General features: G+C 42.3%; 1 protein-coding gene across 3 annotated transcripts in view; it reads right to left on the bottom strand.

Moving 5' to 3' along the window:
- Positions 1-10897, bottom strand: part of DCLK2 (doublecortin like kinase 2) — a 108600-nt gene extending 97703 nt beyond the window's left edge. For all 3 annotated transcript variants that reach the window (XM_054990583.1, XM_054990581.1, XM_054990582.1), the window contains exon 1: positions 9896-10897. In XM_054990583.1, coding sequence (XP_054846558.1) covers positions 9896-10319 — 424 coding nt within the window. In that variant the 5' untranslated portion in view covers positions 10320-10897. The remainder of the gene's footprint in view (positions 1-9895) is intronic.
- Between the last annotated feature and the right edge of the window lie 10395 nt (positions 10898-21292).

The following is a 21292-nucleotide window of genomic DNA, read 5'->3' as shown; positions in this document are numbered from 1 at the left end:
CTACAATCTTCTGAACTAGGTATAAGCTGATTATTTATGTACTTATTTCATTTATGCTGCACCTTTGTCCTCAATGAGACCCAAAGTGGTTTACAACATTTTCTCTACACAACCTTGTGAAGTAGTTTAGATTGAGAGTATGTAACTGTGAAACATCATCTGGTGCTCCAACCATGCTTACAAAAAGTGTTATTTAAAATCTCTTCAAAAAATTAACTTACATACAATACAAGCTTTAGAGCCAGGCAGGAAGAAAATATACTGGTCTTTATAAAGGATAAACACAATCCTATTTAGGGGACTGATTCTCAGAGGGGCCCTCTTCTGCAGAAAGACAATCATACCTTCTTTGACTGAATGATGAAGAGCCAAAAATAACTCTGGAACACTCCCACATAAGTAGAATGCAATCTTCTTGTAGATAAAGTGGAGAATCAGTGATATGAAGTACAATTCTTAAAGTATGTGTAAGTAAATCTGAAGTAAAGGCAAACCCTCTCAAATGCTCTCTGGAGCAATTTCCACTGCTTTCTCCTAGAAGAAAACTAACCCCAAAGCTGCCATCATCTGGAGTATCCTTACAGAAGGTGGTAGCTTTGTATTAGATTCCTTCTAGAGGAGAAAGCAAGAGAGATTTAGGATGTCTTTAAAGTTTTTTTAATATACAAAAAGAAAAGATATTATGGGAAACAGAATCAAATAAACCAAAGAAGACTGTAGTACATTTACAGCAAGTACATGTGCTTTAGTATAGGGGTGTGTAATTCAGGTTAGTTATTTAGTAAAAATTACTGAATTCTACCTGATTTGGTAAAAAATACCAAATTTTACCTGATTCGGTAAAACTTGGTATGCCGAGCTTAAATCTATATTCCTGAATAAATTTGGTAATACCGATCTCAAGCTTACTGCATTAATTCTGTAAAATTCCAGAAGCATGGCAGCACTATTCCTTGCTGTTGCTTTGCTAAGAAAAAGCAAAGAAACACTGCTTGCTTCCCGCCTTTTTTAACAAGATGGGAGGAGAGACTGAGGTAGAGGCAAAAGGGGACGGGAAATGAGTGACCAATCCTTGCAGCAGCTCTCCTTCTCTGGCTAATGGGAATCTCAAGAAGTAGAGTGACTTTTTCAAACTGCTGCAAAGAGTTAAATTAGGAAGCTTGCCTCAGTCAGCCTCGATTTTTCTCTCACCTGGAGACTGAGAGATACTGCCTATGTCATGGGTCAGTCAGGCACAGCCAGCCCCGACAAGAAGGGGAGGAAGATGAAACAACCACAGCAGGGCTCTATCTGCCTTTGGCTATGAGCAACCCATTGGTGGTCAACAGCAGTCCATCTGTCTCAGCCCAGGAGACACCAACTAGCTCCCCACGACCCACCTTGCCTCCACTGGAGTGCTGGCAGAAAAGGGTCCAATGCGCACTACCGGAGAAGAAGTGAAATGCATGATTAGCAACTCAAAAACACATGGAGCTGACCAAGGGCACCAGTGAACCTGACTTTGCCTAGCCCCTGCAACCTCAGACTGCCTTGGATTATGACCTCATACTGCTTTGGACTGTGACTGGATCCTGCTGCCCAGTGTGAGGATTCTGACTACTGCTACCTACTCTGAGACCTTCTGCACCGAGGACTTCAGTTGGTGCCTGGTTTAAGAGTCACAGACTCATTGGGTTTTCTCTCTCTTTGTGGGGAGGGGGCAATGGAGAAGGATTTTTTACTTTGCTTTTTGAAAACTTCAGTATCTAACAAACTGCCTTAACTACATACCAGTAATATATTTATTGTTAATTATTTATGTTTAACCTGATTGGACTATATGTTGTATTTAGATACGTACTGTTAGCTCACTGTGGATTGTTGTGTTTAATTCTGTTACAAAAACAAAAAAAAATCAAAAATAGTTTAAAAATCTGCTTTTTTGCTGTGTGTGAATGGTGCTTTAGTTGGGCTTTTGTGTAGGGGGGGACTTTGATTTCTGGTTTTTGAAGTTATATTTAGTGTTCATTTTGCTGCTTGTTCTTCTCGGGGGAGGGATGACAGTATTAGATAATTATACTTCCTGTGTACACTGTACATATGAACATATTTTTAGATTTATTATTTAATATACAATTAATTTTGTACACAATTAATATAACACAGCATGTTATATAATCAAAGAGGTCAATTTTTCAATGTAATTTGAGTAATTTTAACATGCCTTTCTCCATCATCTTGAAAAATTGAATTTGCTAATAATTCTTCATTTTCTGACTATATAACTACTGTATCAAAGTCCATTCAATAGCCCTTATTTTCTTTATCACATAATTTATGGCTTTTTATTTTCTTGTATTTTTTCTTCTCAGATTGCAAAAACTAAGACACATGTATCTATCTCTCTATTCCATATACAGAATATATTTGTGATTTTGTTTGGATAAGTGGCTAAGACTTTTATACTCTTCATAACTACGTCAAACAGTACATGTGTATTTACGAAATTAAGTTCTTAAAGCAGTAAAATAAGTTTAAGAAAGTAAATAATGCCTGTTTTTTTTAATAATAATGTATTTATTCTTCTTTCTGGAAAAGCAACTCCTCCTGACTTTTTGAAATTTGAAATTTCTGGTAAATGTACATCTCTCAAAGCAACATATCGAATAAAACTGCACTTCCACAGATTATTTCTCATCAGCAATGCCAGCGTATCCTTTCCAACTGAATGAGCCATCCTTACTCCCACCGCACTCATAAAACACTTACATGGGAAAAAAACTAGTTTCACAGAATCCTCTACAGGGTAGTAGGAGTCGATTATCCAAATGGATGAAGAGATATGCTACACTTACTGTACGATGATTAGGCTGCAGTCCTGAATACAGAGATGGAACCTAAATTATCAACTTCAGTGGGATTTAAGCCACATATATGTGTGCAGCATTGCATCCTGGGTTTCCTTTCTAACAGTGCAATCCTAAACAGAGTTACCTAGTCTAAACCCACTGAAATCAATGGTCTTAAACTGGAGTGACACTGCTTAGGATTACACTGTAAGTTGCCAACCCATGGGAAAAACTTAAGAGAAGCTTTAGATGGGAAAAATGATTATTTGATTTTCTTTCTTTTAAAAAAAAACACTTTAATTGTAGTAAGTTTAGAGCAGCATGCACAGTCCCTTCCCTCCACTTCATTCAACAATCCTGTAAAGTAAGTTAGGCTGAGATACAGCGGCCTGTCCAAAGTCATGCAGTAAGCTTTACAGCACTGTAGTCCATCAAAGAGTATAATAATATAGTAAGAGTATAATAATAATAACAACCGGATGACTTCAGGATATCTTAACAACCACTCAGAGCAGTTTACAAAGTATGTCATTATTATCCCCACAACAACAAATACCCTGTGAGGTGGGTGGGGCTGAGAGAGCTCCGGGCAAGCTGTGACTGACCCAAGGTCACCCAGCTGGAGGAGGAGTGGGAGGAGTGGAGGAGTGGGAAATCAAACCTGGTTCTCCAGATTAGAGTCCCACTACTCTTAACCACTACACCAAACTGGCTCTTCAGTATGTGATCATAATTGAAATCTAGGAGTCTTTCAGTGGTACCTTAAGCACATTTATAACCTTCTAAATCCACTTGAACCAACAGGATTAGGATCGAATTCCACTGTCATGTACCAAAGTTGGTTTATTTTGTCCCATTCCATATGGAAGTATTAATTTTAAATACTAATAGCCAAGTGGCCCTGATCTTTGGATTCTTAAATCCACAGACTGAAGCCATGAATGGACAAGACTACAAAATGATAAAAGGAGTGCCTGAAGCTTTAATCAGATGCCCTCAATGGTTGTTGCTAGGTAACCAGTTTTGGTTTCTGTCAGTAAAAGGCAGTAGGAGGGGGCAGGTCCCTTTCCAGGGCTGCTTTGCCTTTTGAGAGGGAACTCATTGGGGCCAGCCCAGAAGCAACCATCAGGAGACTTGACTGATACCACATGACTTGCATGACTCACTCAGGCCTGGCTGCTTGCTTTCGTTCAACAGCAGCCCCCAAGTCAATGTAGTGGTTCAAGTTTCATAGTAGGATGTGGGAGACCCAGGTCAAATCACCTATGAAAGCTCACTGGGTGACTTTGATCACTAGGCCACAAGCAAAGGAAAGAGGGCGTGGGGGGGTCCCCTACTTTCTTGCTTCTATTTCTCACAGCAGTATCCAGTTTCCTTCTGCCCTCCATGCATCTGATGAAGAGACCGTGATTCTTGAAAGCTTATGCTACAATAAAATTGGTTAGTCTTAAAGGTGCTACTGGACTCTTTTTGATTTCACAGCAGTATGACCTACTCACAAAAATAAGGCACCATCTACCTGAGAAATAGTTGCCATGATTATAAGCACCCTTAAAACAAAGAGCTGTGGAACCTTTCACTTATAATCATGACCCACATTGCACAACACAGGCTTGGATAAACTCCATGATTCTGGCACAGAGGCTGCTTATTCAAGCAGCAGTTACTGTTTTCCATTGAAGTTACAAGCCACTCACTTGATTTCTGATACTGTTGCTGTCCTGGCTATGATGGTTCTGATTTCACAGCCGTCAGAGCACCCACTTGGTTTTTATTACCAAAAGGCAATATTTGTGTTAGTTGGTTAAGGAAAAATAAGCAGACTAGCACTTTTTTCGGCTTAAGCTTTCATGAACCATAGCCCACTTCTTCAGATGCTATGACTGGATTCTCACTGTGCTGTCATGTTAATGTGGGAAGTTTGACAAGCGCGTGTATCGAAAATGCTTTTCAAAAAGAAGTGGGGTGGAAAAACTGCCAGTGATTGATTTTTCTGCAGAAATTTTTCTATTTCTAAAGACTGTTTTATACCACTAACAATTTGAATGGATGCCATATATTAAGCAAACCTGGAAATTTCGAATTAGTAACAAACAATTTCCAGGTGATTATTCCTAGGAATTAGGTATGTTTTACTGATTTGTAAACTGGAAGTAAGGGATAAAATCACAAATACATACATATATAATCTTTATGTAACTTTAAATCCCAGTTTAGGATGTTTTGACATAATAGGCCTAAGAGTTTGCTATTAGGTTTTTGTGTAAATCTGCAAACATTTTTTTACTGTTCCAGCAAACCAAGACAACACTGAGTGATTATTGACTGGGATACAAGGTTTCCCCAAGGCCTAGAATAAACTTTTGATCTCTTTTAAGTCAGAAGACTGCTGCCTGTACTGAACGATCACTGGAGAGTGAATCATTGGAGAGTAATTGAGGTTTAGTGGTGATTGTGCTGCTTTAAAAACCATCAAAAGACTTTTGGTTTCAGTGTGCCTGTTTTAAATAATGCCCCCAGAGTAGCTCTGTAACAGATCTGACCATGTCTCATATCCACAAAAAGCACATTATGAGAGTAAGCCTTAGCAAGTCCTAGTCAGGTCTATTCAGTCAGGCTTACTCCCAGGACAGAGTTCTTAGAATTGTGCTTCAGGGATATCTAACTTGGATGGGAAATATCCCAAAAGCACCCAACTACCTGTCATCTAAAAAAAATATCATCCAGGAAATTTAAAATATTTAATTTGATGTAAAGTTGGCAAACCTTGAGAAAATAACTTTGGTGACCAAATTATTATTTCTGGCAAACAACAAATGCACTTGCATTTGAAGCATATTTGCAGCCAGCTGTAAATTTTTCAAATTTACCTCCCTCATTGGATTCTTTCAAGTATCTTTACAGGGAGCGGCTGTAGCTCGGTGGAAGAGCCTCCGCTTTGCGGGCAGGAGGCCCCAGGTTCAATCTCTGGCAACTACCGTTAAAAGGATCAGCTGCCAATCAGAGCATGCAACAGTGACCCTGAGGGATCAGGGGTATAATTCAGTATAAGGCAACTACGTATGTTTTCCTCCTGACTACATAAAGAAGGGAATATCACTGATTTAGCTGACATATCAAGAACTCATTACATTGTGATGTGTTTTCCCACTTTGGTTACTCCAAAACAGCGATCTTCTTGAAACCTTAGACTAAATTCATGTTCACATTTTATAACAGTCATTACTATCACTACTTTGCACAGTTTTTTAAGGTCTGGGGGGGATAATCCAGTTCCTGGCTTCTTTTTAAGACAATGGTTATGAATTTTCACCAGTATAAAGTTAAAATGTACTTATGCTAGTGCCTGGGGGGGGGGTTCAGCAAAGGAATAGATGTTTGTGAGTGACCTACATAGCACTAGTGTACATTGATCTAAATATGAATTAATGCTGCATAACTAGTTTGTGAGCAATAATAGGTCAGATTCAGTCTTTGAATTAAGCACACAATTAGTTCCAAAGTGTTTTCCTCCATCCCCTTCACTAATGCACATCAGTGAAACTTTTTTCATAATATATGAAAAAATGCTTCATAGCAGAGCTACCTTATCAAAAGGAAAATGTCCCATATGGCTTCCCAATATGCCTGTTTAAAAGGCATCTGTCTATTTGCTTGATGCCAAGTAGACTGGCAAAGCATAGCACTGGTGAATAAAAAGCTGATACATGAAACCAATGCAGCATGATTTCAGAGGACTAAAGACATCTGATTACTTGGGAAATCACAGCAGCAACAAGCAACACTTAAATACAGGATATTCAATATACTGATAATTCCAAGATAATTCCAATTCAAAAAGCGCTCAGTAAAGAATGGTTGCAGAGCCACTGAAAATCCCCACAAGAAACAACAACTATAGAATTATAGCAGGTATTTTCATATCCTAGTAAGTTTACTACAACAGGTATTTCCAGTTGCAACAAGTAGAAATAAATAGAACTGTTATACCATTACAGTGAAATACAAATGGCAGCATGGTTAGGTTGAACTTACTATTTATGTTTTCCTCAAAATACAAAAGCCTAATTAATGTGCCTCATGTAAAAAAGCTTTTGTCCAATATAACTACATCACCATCCTATAAGATGCTTCCCTTACAAGATGGAAGAGCTGAATTAGCTATTGCATTTGAATACTTGCGTAAGACTTCCCAGGTATTTGCCATGGACAGACATCCTGATTTTTACCTAGAGTGGTGGTTCAAGGGAGGAAGCATTTAATCAAACCTTTTCTCCCATGCCATTTTCCTAGTAGAATACCAATAATCCTACTGCTGACATTAACCAATTTCTTAACATAAACAAAATGTTGCAACATCCATTACTGTTTTTATTATTCTTAAATAGCAGTGGGTTAAAGTGGGTGAATTCATATCAAAATTAATATCTAAGCATATCAATGAGAATGCTCAACACTTATTTTCCTTAATTCAAAGACACATGACAACTTCACTACAAAGCCCTGGGCTTCACTAAGGCCTTATAATAATCAGAACTGCCTCAAGTTAAACAATTAGTAAAGAGATTTCTGAATAATTTGACACTGTTCAGAGCCGTTGTCACTATCATGGATAGCACTACAAGAATACCATCTAGCTTCAACAACCCTAGTGTCAATATCATACGAGACTAGGGCAGTTTCCACACTACTCACCTTCATCCAGAATGCTGCAGAATGTCGCGAAAAAAACACCGAAGATAGCGTCTTCTCGCACAAGTTTTGTGCGACATTGCGCAAAATTTGCGTGAGAAGACACTATCTTCTGCGTTTTTTCCCCACAACATTCCGCAACGTTCTGGATGAAGGTGAGTAGTGTGGAAATGGCCTAGTATTTTGGAAACGGCCCTGTGTGGGACATCATAAAATGAGAAAAGAAGGTCTGCATCAATTTTGCCTTTCATCTGCTTACCAGTTAGCAACTTCAGGAAAACCCAGAAAAACAGAGAAGATTATGATCCAGAAAAGTAAGAACGGAAGTACAACTGAGCTGTTCAAAAGGTTCAATTGATGTAAATGGGCTCTGAATGATGTCACTTTGCTTGGGATGGCACTATTAATCAAATAACCTGGTTTTGATTTCCGTTGATAAGATGGTGAATTTCCCATACTCTTTATCATAGTTACGCTAACTAAGTAGTTATGCATTTAAAGCATCTCAGAAGTGCAAAGGAACTTCAGGCAAATGTTCTTATATCACTGTGTTGGGTTCACGTACCTGTGAGTTGGGAAAACCAGTGCTAAGCTTGCAGCCAGGCAAAAGTAAAGCATCACTTCTGCCAAGGAGGCGTCCTTGACTGTTGTAGATGTTTCCTAAGACACCATGATCACACATATTGTTCTAATTGTAAGAAAGGCACTTCTTGGAAGCATTGGTCAAAACAAGAAAGCTACCCAGCTATGAGCCTGCATATACCAAAGACACAACTCATAGGAAGATCACCCAGCTGTCAAAAATAAGCTAAATGTACTTTGAGAGCAACAACAGGACAACAGACTGAGCAACAATTAAACTCACCAGAAAACACAGGAAAGGCTTTAGGAAGACAAAGCAAGACTTAATTTATATTCAACAAATACTTATCAATACTTAAAAGCCATCTTCCTAATTGCAAGCCCAGTGTATGTCTGAAGATATATGAGGCGCCAACTTTGCAGAAGCTGAGCAAGTCTGAGTATGGAAGGAAATCCAGCTAGGAACAACCTGTACACTACCTTGAGTACCATGATGAAAGGGAGATGGGCTACACCTATAATAAAAAAATTGCCTGAAAAACACAAGATGAGAGCAACAGGGAGCTGGAGTATCCAGGATATCAGGTATCCATAAAGTTCTGTAAAGCTTAGCTATGTATGCGCCCTACGGGCCCCAGAGAATCAGTGACAAAAGAAGATAAAGGAGTGTGACTAGCTAAACAACTTAAGACTTCAAACTCTCCTTCCCAGGTGTTTTATGAGCATCTTGAACATAGTTGTCAGAGGGAAAATGTTAGGAGGCCCAACAGTTTGCCTATCTAAACTATCTGCCCGGTAATGGTCCATGCTCCTGCTACTGTTATGGTAAACTTTACTGTATATGATAAATTGCATAAGTGTACTCTGAAGATCAGCATGCCTGTATATGTTGTTCGATTAATATGCAAGTTGGACACCAGCTTTCCAAAACATACACATGCACAAGTCATTGTCAGGATACATTAATATGAACTTCTACATGTGTTCTAATAAGTGTGATGGGAATGCACCCTTTCAATATAATCTGCTTTTTCTTATGAGACTCTAACATACTCCATACTCTCTGCAAGAACATATTATATTCAGTTTTACAACATTCTGCTGAACAACCTTTCTTGAATTATTTGGGATCATGTCCATAGCCCTTTAAAGGTGGAATGAGCACTGGAACTGGGAGTTGAAATTAATCTTAAAACATCATGCTCTATATGGAACCATACATTCTGGAATCATGCAAAATCTGCACGTCACACTCTTGAAATCTGACTTTTGAATGCCACGCATTCTCTGATTTAAAAATAAATCTTTTTTAGCGAGGCCCTGGATGTATTAACGAGACACACTACTGGCATATTTTGTTCCCAAAGCATCTATGCACACATGTGCATAACTATAATTCTGTTCTAAATGTGCAGGGATCCTGCTTTTAAATCAAGTGAGAGTTAAGCAGAATGTGTGGACTTGTAGCTACATCTCAACCTTTGTGCACCCTTTCATGCACTTCTAGTGAGTGTGCCGTTAGCCCTCCCACTGAGCATTATTACCGCTAAGCTGGATACCGTTTCAACCAGGCAAGCAGGAGGTACATTTACCTAGACTAACCAAAGGGAAATGGGGAGACATGTCAAAGGAGGAGAAATCTCACTGAGAAGGCTCCAGCTGAAGCAGCTGGAGCGGGATGACATCATCTACCAAGGGCGGTAAAGGGGGAAAGCAGGCTGAACCCTCTTGTGAAAACGCCCCTGGCTGACCACAGGCCAGGCGGCCTCGACAGGCGCAGGTGCCTCCCTTACCGTCCACCAGCTCTTCCAGGCTGGTCAGCTTCCGACTGCCGTCAATGGTGTAGATGGCGCGGACGCCCTGGGGCAAGTTGACGTTGTCCGACAGGGAGCGGGTGAGCTCGACGAGGAGGGCGTCGAAGGAGCGGAAGCGGTCGCAGGAGATGGGGTAGACCAAGCCCTTGAAGTACTTGTCCCCATTGCGGTAGAAGCGCGCCCTCTTGGCCTTCTTCTCCGAGCTGAGGGCCTGCAGGGTGCGCGTGCGGTAGAAGCTGCAGTGGGCGCTGTGCGCGGGGCTGGGGATGAGCCCGTTCCCTTTGGGCCCGGAGCTGCTGCTGCAAGTGGAGCTGCCCCCGCCCCGGCGGGCGCTCGAGCGCTGCTGCCTTTTGTCCCGCTCTTCGAAGTGCTCCAACTCGATGCTCCTCCGGGGGCTGGCCATTGGAGAGCCGCGACGCCTCCCCTACCGGCCGACCCTTCCCAAGAACCCCGCCGCACAACCGCCGCCTCCCCGGCCGCGCAACCACCCGGCGCGCTAGCCCAGCATCCCGCCAGAAGCACGGCGGCAGTCCCTCAGCCGCGCGGCGGCCCCAAGCCCGTTCCGCCAGAGAGCAGCAGCAGCCGCGCCGAGGTGAGCCCGGGGCTGCGTGTCCATCGAGGGGTAGCGGGGCGCCCTCGCGAAGCCACGCACGCGCAAGGCGCCGGAACCTCAGCTCAGCATCCCCCGGCTAAGCGCGACGCAGGCACACCACCCAAGGTCGGGGACGCCCGTCGCAGCCGCGGAGGGACCCTCCCTGCAGCCTCAGGAGCGCGCTGGGCGCAGAGAGGATGCTGCGGGCAGCCGGCCCCTCGCCCCTTCCATTCCCTCCTCAAAGCTGCCGAGCAGGAGGAGGCGGGGAAGGCATGCAGCCGCCCAGCCCCCGCTAGAGCCTGCCGCGGCCAGCTAGACGCCCCATTGATTACCACCGCACGCCTACCAAGGAGGACACGCCTGGCGCGCTTTCTGCAGTCACCGCCCGTTCTCGCCCACCCGCCTCACATTCTAGGCGAAGCCAAAGCTCTCCAAATCCGTAGGGTTTCGAAGGCGGCCGCGCAGGCGCGCGCACACTCCAACCGGCGGCCGCGGCGGTGCGGATCCTCCCCGTGATAACAGGCTGCTAACAGCGCCGCATACTAAAGCTGCTAGGAGGGCCAGGAAAGCTGCCGTCTAAAAGGGGGCCGGGGACCGGGGTCAGGCCTCCTCTCCGGCTCCTTTCCTGTGCCGGCAATCTCTTCCCAAACCAGGCGCAGAAAATCCAACCGGAGCAGCGAACTGCTGCGGCGGCTGCAATCTGACCAATGTGCACTAATCGTTATGCGGTGTGTGACACGGACAGCCAGAGGTTGTTGCTGGGTCCTAAAGAGACTCCAGTCATCAGTGATAAGCTCAAAAAGGGAGATCCAGCTGTGGTTCCGAAAGCTGTCCTAGAAACTTTTGTGCTGATTCCCCGATCCTGAACACGATCCTGTCGTTCAGCATTTAGAGAGCTGCTGTAGCATAGTGGCTAAGTGGTTGGGACTTGAGCCAACACGCCCATGAGCAGAGCAGGTGGTGTTGGGTAAGCCATGCCTTTCAGCTCCAGCTCCCCAGATGGGTTATGGGGCACTCTTCTGTCTAGAAGAACAGTATATAAGAACAGTTGTTATTTTATTATTATTTTGCAGTATTTCCTTCATGTTCATGAGTGCAATATTGTAACTGCAAACTAATTTACAAGTTTTGTTTCACATCTCTATTTATTTTTATTTATTTATTTATATCATTTATAGTCTGCTTTTTTCACTGAGACTCAAGGCGGATTACACAGTATGAGCTTAATATAATCAGTATCAAGTACATTTTCATACAGTGCGAAGGACATTTCCATAAACAATGCCATAGGGTAAATAGATACACGTTTTAAAAGACAGCGTTAGCAAGAATCCAATACCTGTGTTTCAGGCTGGCGAAAGGTGTTTCACTGCCCCAGGCAGGGAGCAGCATTGCAGGTCAGCGTGCTGATGTAGTGAGTGTGCTGGACTGGGACCAGAAAGACCTGGGTTCACATCCTCACTTAGCCAGGAACTCAGTGAGTGACTTTGGGCCAGCCTAACCCAACCCATAGGTATGAAATGTAGGAATGGAGACCCATGTGCTGCCCTGAGTTCCTCAGAGGAAGGACAGGATCTAGATGTGATAAATGAGCCTGAAAGGCAACAGCGGAGACAAGCTTGTCACTTCTTTCCACACTGCTAACTGGGAGCTACCTGGTAGAAGCTGTGCCTGTCACTTCCTCCCATGCGACTGCAAATTGCTATGCCTCAAGCAACTACTTGAGTGGTGAAAACTCACCACCAGACTTTATAATGATCAAACCTCAGACTACCTATTGCATGGATTTTTAAAAATCTATCCCACTATAGCCCTGAGGAAGGTAAATATTGTTTCTATTTTAAAGATGGGAAGCAAAGCTCCTGACCCAACATCTAATGCTCTATCTCAGGAACCCCAGATGTGAGCCCTTGCAACACTAGACAGCTATCAGGGCCAGTTTACTGCCCAAGAAATCCAAGTGGTTGTTTGGGGTGTCACAGCTGCAACATCTTGCTCACAGCCAGGGGACATGTGAGATGAAGCAATGGACATGGCTTGCACCTACCATTGCCACCCAGAATCTGCCACAGCCAGCACCACTGGGCTCATCTTTCCCCAGCCAGTGGCAGCACCCACAATTTCTCCATGGAAACTTGCAGATATAATGTAGCTGATAGTTCCTGGTGGCAACTCATGAGTAAATGCACAGCAGAGCTCTGTTTGGATCAGGACTGCTGTGCAAGAGAAGGAGGAATCGTGCCTTCTCCCCTGTGATGTTTTTTGCAGCTGGAGCAGCCCAGGGCCATGGGTGAGAGAGTAATATTTTCTCTGTGGGGAGCCAGCATATGCAACCATTCAATGCACATGCTGGCTCTCAATACGGCAAATTGCGCCCCGTCCTCCTCAGGCTGTTCCAGCTACTGAACTGGGCCCTGCTATGCATTTACTGATGACTTGACACTCTGAACTAGCAGCTGCAGTATAGCTTGTCAGGATGGAGGCATAGGCCTTTTGATAATAAGCTGGCCTGTGATTCACCTTTTTAGAGCAGGCCCTGAGAAAGCCAGGAAGGAGAAAGCAATAAACACCATTTACTGTAACTGACATCCTGGGAGGGATGTTGTTCTAGCCTTCTGCTTCCCATCATAAAACCAGAGGCCTGAGAAACAAATATCTCTCAGGGGGCCAGCTGACCAGACAGTTGGGAGACACTGTTTCTAAGGGAAGACACCCCCTCCCCAAAGAAGGTAGAAAAGGTGCTGCAGCCTTTTGTGTGTGTGGTTCAGCAGGGACTGGAGAGTGGAGGGTCCATTCCCAAGCACTGGACACCCATCCCAGCAGGGGATTCCTCAGGTTCTAGTTGGGAACACTAAAGGGATAGATAGATCTTAGACTTCTGGTTTTCTTTTTCCCCCTCTTATTAGCTGTAGCCTTGCATACTGCTCCTTTGGTATATATCCTTGCTCTCTATGCATTTTTATAGTCTTCTGTAATTCAATAAAGATCTTCCTTTGGTTAAGACAAGCTGTGGCAAGCCTCACCTATGTACCTTCAGCTCAGTCACTTGCTAGAACTCTGCACATGCTCAGAGTAGTGCACCAGCTCCCCCAAACAGCTGGTGAAGGGTCAAGACTGATTCAGTGGTGGGTGATGGCAGCCTACCAGAAGGGACCTAGGATTGGGAAGGAGAACCACCCCTCCATCATAACATAGCTGGAAGTCCCCATGATGAACTTGTATAGTTTGTAATACCGAGTTAGGCTCTCTGTCTCCAGTACTGCTGGAGTTTTCCTTGCTCCCATGTGGTGATAGCAAGAAAGCTGAAAGGAGGTGATGTCCGTGCCTGTCATTGCCTTCCAGACTCAGGATTTGAGATTGCAAAATACCTTGAGCACTGCTAACCTGCACACAGTTACTTGGAAGAGCAAGATTCAAGTTCAGTAGCACCTTACACACCAACAAGATTTCCAAGGTATAAGCTTTCAAGAGGAAAAGTTCCCTTTGTCAGATACAGGGAGCTCTTGAAAGCTTATACCCTCGAAATCTTGTAGGTTTTTAAGGTGCTACTTGCCTCGAATCTTGCACTTCTAATGCAGACTAATATGGTTAACCACATGAAACAGTTACTTAGACTACTCATTAAACTCAGTCAGATTTATGAGTAAACACACTTAGAATGACTCTTCATATAGCATACGAATGAGCTCATCTTCCTTTCAACGAAGGACACAATAGTAATCAGAACTGAACACTAGTGTTTTTAACTCATGATGAATATACAAGGATGGCATTAATGGTCCACTTTTTTAAAAAAAGGTGCCTGGAAACCAAATCCTTCCCAGATGTATGGAGATTAGCTTTGGCAACTCAAAACTACATGAATGACCTTTTACAAAGGCACTTGTCTAGCTAGTTTGTGTGCGTCAGGGCCTGAATCAAGAAATTCTGACACAACATTGGGAGCTAGGCTGAATCCACATTACCTCCGCGCGTCTTGGTGTTGCACTAAATGTTCGCTAAACACCCGGAAGTATAGCGTCTTTCAAGCGCAATTTCTGAATCGCGCTAGAAAGGCGCTATACTTCCGGGTGTTTAGCGAACATTTAGTGCAACACTGGGACGCGCAGAGGTAATGTGGATTCAGCCCTAGAAACAGACAAAGGCTCTGTTTTATCTGTGACACTGACCTGAACATATAGACCTAGCTGTTATGTCCCCCTGGAGTGGAATTACAGTTAATGATACCAATTGAGGACATAAACAGGTGGGTTGGATAGGCTTGGCCTTCCACTTACCCTCTTGACCATTGTCTAGCATGGTTAATAACAAATATGAGACTAATGGTTGTTGTGGGTTTTCCGGGCTGTATTGCCGTGGTCTTGGCATTGTAGACCACGGCAATACAGCCCGGAAAACCCACAACAACAATCGTTCTCTGGCCGTGAAAGCCTTCGACAATACAAATACGAGACTGTCTGTTTTGATCGCAAAAGGTGTGGTTCCTACTCCATTAACGAAAAATAATGCTTAGACTTCCGTTTGGTTTAGTGGTTAAGAGCGCGACACTCTAATCTGGAGAGCCGGGTTTGATTCCCCACTCCTCCACTTGTAGCCAGCTGGGTGACCTTGGGCTAGTCACGGCTCTCTGGAGCTCTCTCAGCCCCACCTACCTCACAGGGTGTTTGTTGTGGGGATAATAATGACATACTTTGTAAACCGCTCTGAGTGGGCATTAAGTTGTCCTGAAGGGCGGTATATGAATTGAATGTTGTTGTTGTTATAAAAAACACCATTGCTATTTATTTACCAATACTGGGCAAGGTTATTGTGTTGGGGGGGGGGTAGCCATTCAAATCCAAGCACTTGTAGAATAAACTAATTAACTCAATTCATTTTGCTACAGCTTCCATCTGGGTTTGGGAACTACACAAGTTGGACAGCAATCAGCATTTAGAGAAGTACAAATTCAAATGACCCTATAGTCCTGGACCTAGTTTGATATTACCAAATTTAGCATCCATTTGGGCAGACTAGTTAATTTGGAAATGTGGATTTCTGTCTATAGGAGCTCTAATTTCTATGTTTCAACTAAGTGCTAAATCTATGCTGATCACTTGTAAATCCTGTGGATGATTTACAGTGCAGTCCTAAGAAGAATTACTCAAATTACTTCAACAGCCTTGCAGAGAAATCTTAAGCAGACTTACTCCAGTCTAAGCCCACTGATTTCAATTGGCAAGGGTTTAGGATTTTGCTGTTTGAAAGGTATAAATCTGTTTAGGATTGCATTGCTAGTTTTGCCCCCCCCCCCAATCAAAAAGATGCTGTTGGAGACGTTGCCTGGGGCTTGGTTGTGCACTTTCCTTAATACAATGATGACATCCAGTTTCTGCCTTGAAGTGCAGTCCCTGGAGTTAGGTATGAGCTTGTGGAGGGTGAATAAATTTAACATGAAAGAGCCAGTTTGGTGTAGTGGTTAACAGCACGGGACTCTAATCTGGAGAGCCGGGTTTAATTCCCCATTCCTCCACTTGAAGCCACCTGGGTGACCTTGGGTCAGTCACAGCTTCTAGGAGCTCTCTCAGCCCCACCCACCTCACAGGGTGTTCATTGTTGTGGGGATAATAATAATTTACTTTGTAAACCATTCTGAGTGGGTGTTAAGTAGTCCTGAAGGGCAGTATATAAATCAAATGTTGTTGTTATTATTGGTGGTCGTTTGGGTGGCCAACTGTGCCAATTATGAAAGAAGCAATGCTAGGCCATCCACAGGTAAGGTAGAGGTCTCAATGGAGTCCCTGGGGTATTCATCAAATTATCAGCTTTTAAATTAACCAGAAGGGGAAAAAATGAGCTCATGAACACCAGACATGCATCAGGAGGTCTAAATGATGAGAGCAGTTTGGAAACAATTGAAGGGGAAGGGACGTTGAGGGCAAGTTAGTCTTCCTGTGCTCCCAAAACTGAAAGGATCCTGGAAAAGGAAATCTTGGGAATGGGGGGAATTCCAAATTGTACCCCCCCCATCATTCATCATAGGCCTTCAATTTGTAAGACTAACAGTGCAATCCTAAACAGAGTTATGCCAATCTAAATCCATTAAAATCAATGGGTTTAGACAGGCGTAACTCTGATTAGGATTGCACTGTCCATTGCTGATGCAGGGGCGATATGGATAATATAAGAGTATGAAATTTACCTGTTCTAAATATCCACACATCTACATAAGGAATAGGTTTGCAGTTTGTGTATGTGTAGTTCTGAATCTGGCTGTTCTCCTGGATGTTTAAATAGTGGAGGCAGGCGAGGAGTGCCTTTTACCAGTTTTGTGTAAATGTACAAATGTACAACTCTTCTAATGAGCAGAGATTTAGTTATTATTGCCCATGCCCTAATATGTGAGTTATAGACTTGTCAAGTCACTTCCAGCTTATGGCAACCCTATGAATGGATGCTCTCCAAAACATCCTGACAGCCTTGCTCAGGTCCTGCAAACAGAAGGCCATGGCTTCCTTTATTGAGTCAATATATCTCATGTTGGGCCTTCTCCTTTTCCTGTTGTCCATGCAGTTGTTTGGAACAGATAGCAAAATAAGCAGGGAGAACAACCTATGATGTTGATTTAAAGTGAAGCACTTGAGGAACGGCTGTAGAACAGTAAATCTGCTGCATTCCAAGTGGTACCTGTTCTCTTCTGCTTATGACATATGCATGTATGTGTGTACCTAGATATAAATAAAGCAAATAAGATCTTATTCACACATGCAGGAAAATGAGGCCATAATGTAGTAATAGAACTATATTAACTGTTCAAAAAGACTGTATGTCTTCTAATTGCAGCTAGTGGAGCCCAGCTTTAAATTTCTCTGTTTGCTGTGCTACTTTCTGTTTGCAGGGAATGTTTAATATAGGGGAGCATTCCAGTTTAATCCTTTGTCATCCTCCACCTGCAGTTTGAAGTTGTGCAGTTCATTTTGTCTCTTCAGATATCATTCCCCTGCATGTGTGAACTGGGCCCAAGGTCTCCAATGTCCCTGGTCTCCAAAGGAAATCACATGCAAAAGTATGGCCACTGTCAGTGTAATCCTAAAGAGAGTCACCCCCTCATGAATCCCTTGAATTCAATGGGCTTAGAAGGATGTAACACTTCTTAGGATTGCATTGTATATTAATTTTATTGCTGCTTTAGGTTATGTTTGTCTTGTTTTATTACTAGAACAGTTTAACCAAGGGAATCTGGGGGAACAAAGGACAGGAAGTAGAGGTAATAATCTGTTGTCATTCTAGAATATAGCCTTTATGATTCTTCATGAGCCTTACTTTGACAGGGAATCAGTCAAAAGGTTTGTTGTCATTCTGGTTTAACTCCATCAAGCCCTCATAATAGGCTCTGACCTATCATACTGGAATCAGCGCTATCTGGCATTAATAGCAAATGACTACATTGCATTTCTTTAAAGACCCTTAACATTTCTTTCCGTTGCCTTCTATCATGCTGCTTCTATATTTATCTATATTCTGTTGCTCTTACTTTAGAACCTTGTATTATATAACCAGCAACTTCCTTATTTACAAAGTAAAATATCCTTGGCTAATTCAGAGCAAAAATGTACTGATGTCACACCTGTGTCCATTAATTGTTTAGATGACGTGAGAACTGAGCACATTGACTGCTTTTTAAAGCAAAATTAGTACTTGGTTGTATTTTCTTTTATACTTGCATGAAATTAATACATAAAATGTTGGCAAAGCAGACTGCATTTTTGGGGATGTACACTGGGGCAATTCAGAGGGGCTTGAGTTTATTAGGTCAGTGTGTACATTTCTCGGTGTGTGTTTTTTTCAAAGACCTTGATTCGGTCGGGCCAATTTAACATACCTTCAGGAAAAATGCGGTTCCCCAAACAGGGTGTGTAGCCCCTTAATATAAAGTTCCTTAGAAAATCAATCTTGTGGCCTAGTAATACTGCAAAAACTTTCCACCATCATTTTATATAGGGCCAGATTTAGTATGCAGAATATGATCAAAAAAAGAAACCTGCTGACCTATAGGTGTGAGGGGTTTCAGAGACTGTAAAAAACTGCAGAATTAATCAATTATGGATTATTACTTTTTCAAAGCACGTATATTGGTTTTCCTTAAGAAATATACATTATTATCCTAGTAAAACCAATTACATTTCTTTATTTAATTATGGAGGACTGTAGAGAAAAATTAGGTAGGCCCTGATCCTTGAGTGGCATACAGCTACTTAACAGTCTTGCTGAATGGATTTGGGCAAGTTACAATTTGAAAATAATTTCAAGACTGGACATAAAGGAAGCCCTTTCATCATAAAAGATGTATACTCATCTTTTCCTCATTTCTGGTTACAAATGGATTCCTTCTGTGGATAAAAGGGCACTTTCAAATCCAAATTCATGGTTTGGATATAAATATTTCCAATTATACTTGCTTTTATGGCATGTATTGTGCTTGTGCTTCTGGTTGGTTATACTTGCTAGCCTTAGACATGATTAAAATGCTTTCACACTTATATTTAGCTTGTGTGTGAGATATATTAGGTTTCAACTTAAATAAACTGTTGTGCAAAAATAAAACCCAGATGGAATTGCTTTTTATGTCTGATGTTTAAACTCAGCTATAACAGCTAGCAGGGCACTTTTGCCCTTTAACCAGATATGGTAACACGACATAGATAGCTCGATTACTACTTTTGACTTCTGTGATTTATCAGGTGATATGGATATGTGAAATTATTAGTGTTTCCTTCATAGATCTTGAAAGACACTGTACTCCCCACTTCCGATGGAGTTCATCTGACCCTTGCAGACTCGGTTAAGAGCCTAGGGGTTATACCGGATCCAGCACTACTACTAGAAAAACAAGTTAAGGCAGCTGTAAAAAATGCTTTCTACAATCTCACTTGAGCCTGGAAAATGGCTTCTTACCTTGACACAGCTGATCTGGCTACCTGCATCCATGCTATAGTAACATCAAAACTTGACTATTGTAATGCACTATACATTGGTTAACTAGGAGGCTCCAATTAGTGCAAAATGCTGCAGCTCAACTGTTAGCAGGAGCAAGCAGGAGCATGAACATTATTCCCATCCTACAGTCACTCCATTGGCTACCTATCAGTTACCGTGCTCAATTCAAGGTATTGGTTATTACATACAAAGCTCTTCATGGCCTTGGCCCGGCATACCTATGGGAATGCCTTCCTCCCTATGCCCCTCCATGGCAGCTTCACTCATCCGAACAGGGTCTCTTGCTGGTGCCAGCCTGCACATGGGTGAAATCAACAGCAGCCCGTACATGGGCATTCTCTGTGGTGGCCCCTGCCCTATGGAACGGCCTGCCTGAGGAGGTCAGGAGAGCCCCCACTCTCCTGGCTTTCCGCAAAAAAATGCAAAACTGAATTATTCAAAAAGGCTTTTTTACTCAGATAGGAGGGCGTGTAGGGAGGGGGTCTCAGATGTTTCCCCAATGAGTTGGGAACCATGGGTTCCACCATTATGTTGCTTTACATATTATCTGTTGCTTTGAATATGTTTGAATATGAATATGTACTTGTATACACTGCTTGTGCAAAACTGAATTATTCAAAAAGGCTGTTTTACTCAGATAGGAGAGTAGTATTGTAGGGAAGCGGCCTCAGATGTTTCGCTAATGAGTTAGGAACCATAGACTTCACCACTATGTTGCTTTAAATATGTACTCCTATATACTACCTGTACTTCATGTAGTCAAATGTCAGTTCTCGAACTGATTATGTTCTATTTCAGCAATTCTTCAACTCTGTATTGGATCCTTGCTAATGCTATGTCTTTGTAAACTTGTATTTATTTACCCTATGACATTGTTTATGGAAATGTCCTTGACACTGTATGGAAATGCCTGCCCTTGTCCTTGCTACTAATTGTACTAATCTCACACTATGTAATCCGCCTTGAGTTTCAGTGAGAAAGGCAGACTATAAATGACAAATAAATAAAATGTCAGAATAACAAGAGAAGTTGTCTAACTGTTCTCTAGTTTATGCAAGCGTTAGAAAAAATGAACTAGTTAAGACTGAAAGAAGATTTAAATATTTGACTGCAATAGGAATAGATCTCCACTTTGTGGGAATACTTATTTTACTTTCAGAAGCAGACATTTTTAAGCCAAGACAGAAGGAGCAGTTCATAAGGAAGTATGCTGGGAGCCACAGTGCTGCCTTTTCTCAATGCGTGATTGATTTTGTAGTTACAGCATGGGATCGATATGGAAGCGGGTTGTCTCAAAAAGATTTCAGCTCCTGTTTCAGCATGGATTCCCTAAACTTCTGAAGATTGCTGAGAGCATAGACCATGTGATATAACCAACTTCCATGTGAGGGAGAAAGGGGTCTCAGCTGCCTCTGTTTCTGACACGGAGTACTTGGAGCAGCCTCTCTGTTGCTACTTCTGCATTTGCTCCATGTTAATTCTTTTTATTTATCATAAAATCATTATTCAAATACCCATAGAATTGATCCAAGGCCTGTTTCTGAAAAGGGAATGTGTCCTTGGACTTCAAGGTCTCCTGAAACCACAATCTCCAAGATCTCCTGAAAACCAAATTCCTGAAGTATAAATCAAGAAACGACACTGAATTTAAAAAAAACAAACAAAACCCTTTTCCTGGACTGATGTTGACTAAATCAAACATAACACCTTCCTGATATTTTCATGGCAATCAATCTTTCAGACAGTGTTCAGTACGAATAAATAATAATAAAATAGTAATGATTTCCTCCTAAAAGCACTGGAGTTTT

Source organism: Eublepharis macularius, chromosome 10 (genome assembly GCF_028583425.1).
Source record: "Eublepharis macularius isolate TG4126 chromosome 10, MPM_Emac_v1.0, whole genome shotgun sequence".
NCBI classification, from domain to species: Eukaryota; Metazoa; Chordata; class Lepidosauria; order Squamata; family Eublepharidae; genus Eublepharis; species Eublepharis macularius.
Note: the sequence above shows the minus strand (reverse complement) of the source record. Positions and strands in the feature narration are given on the sequence as shown.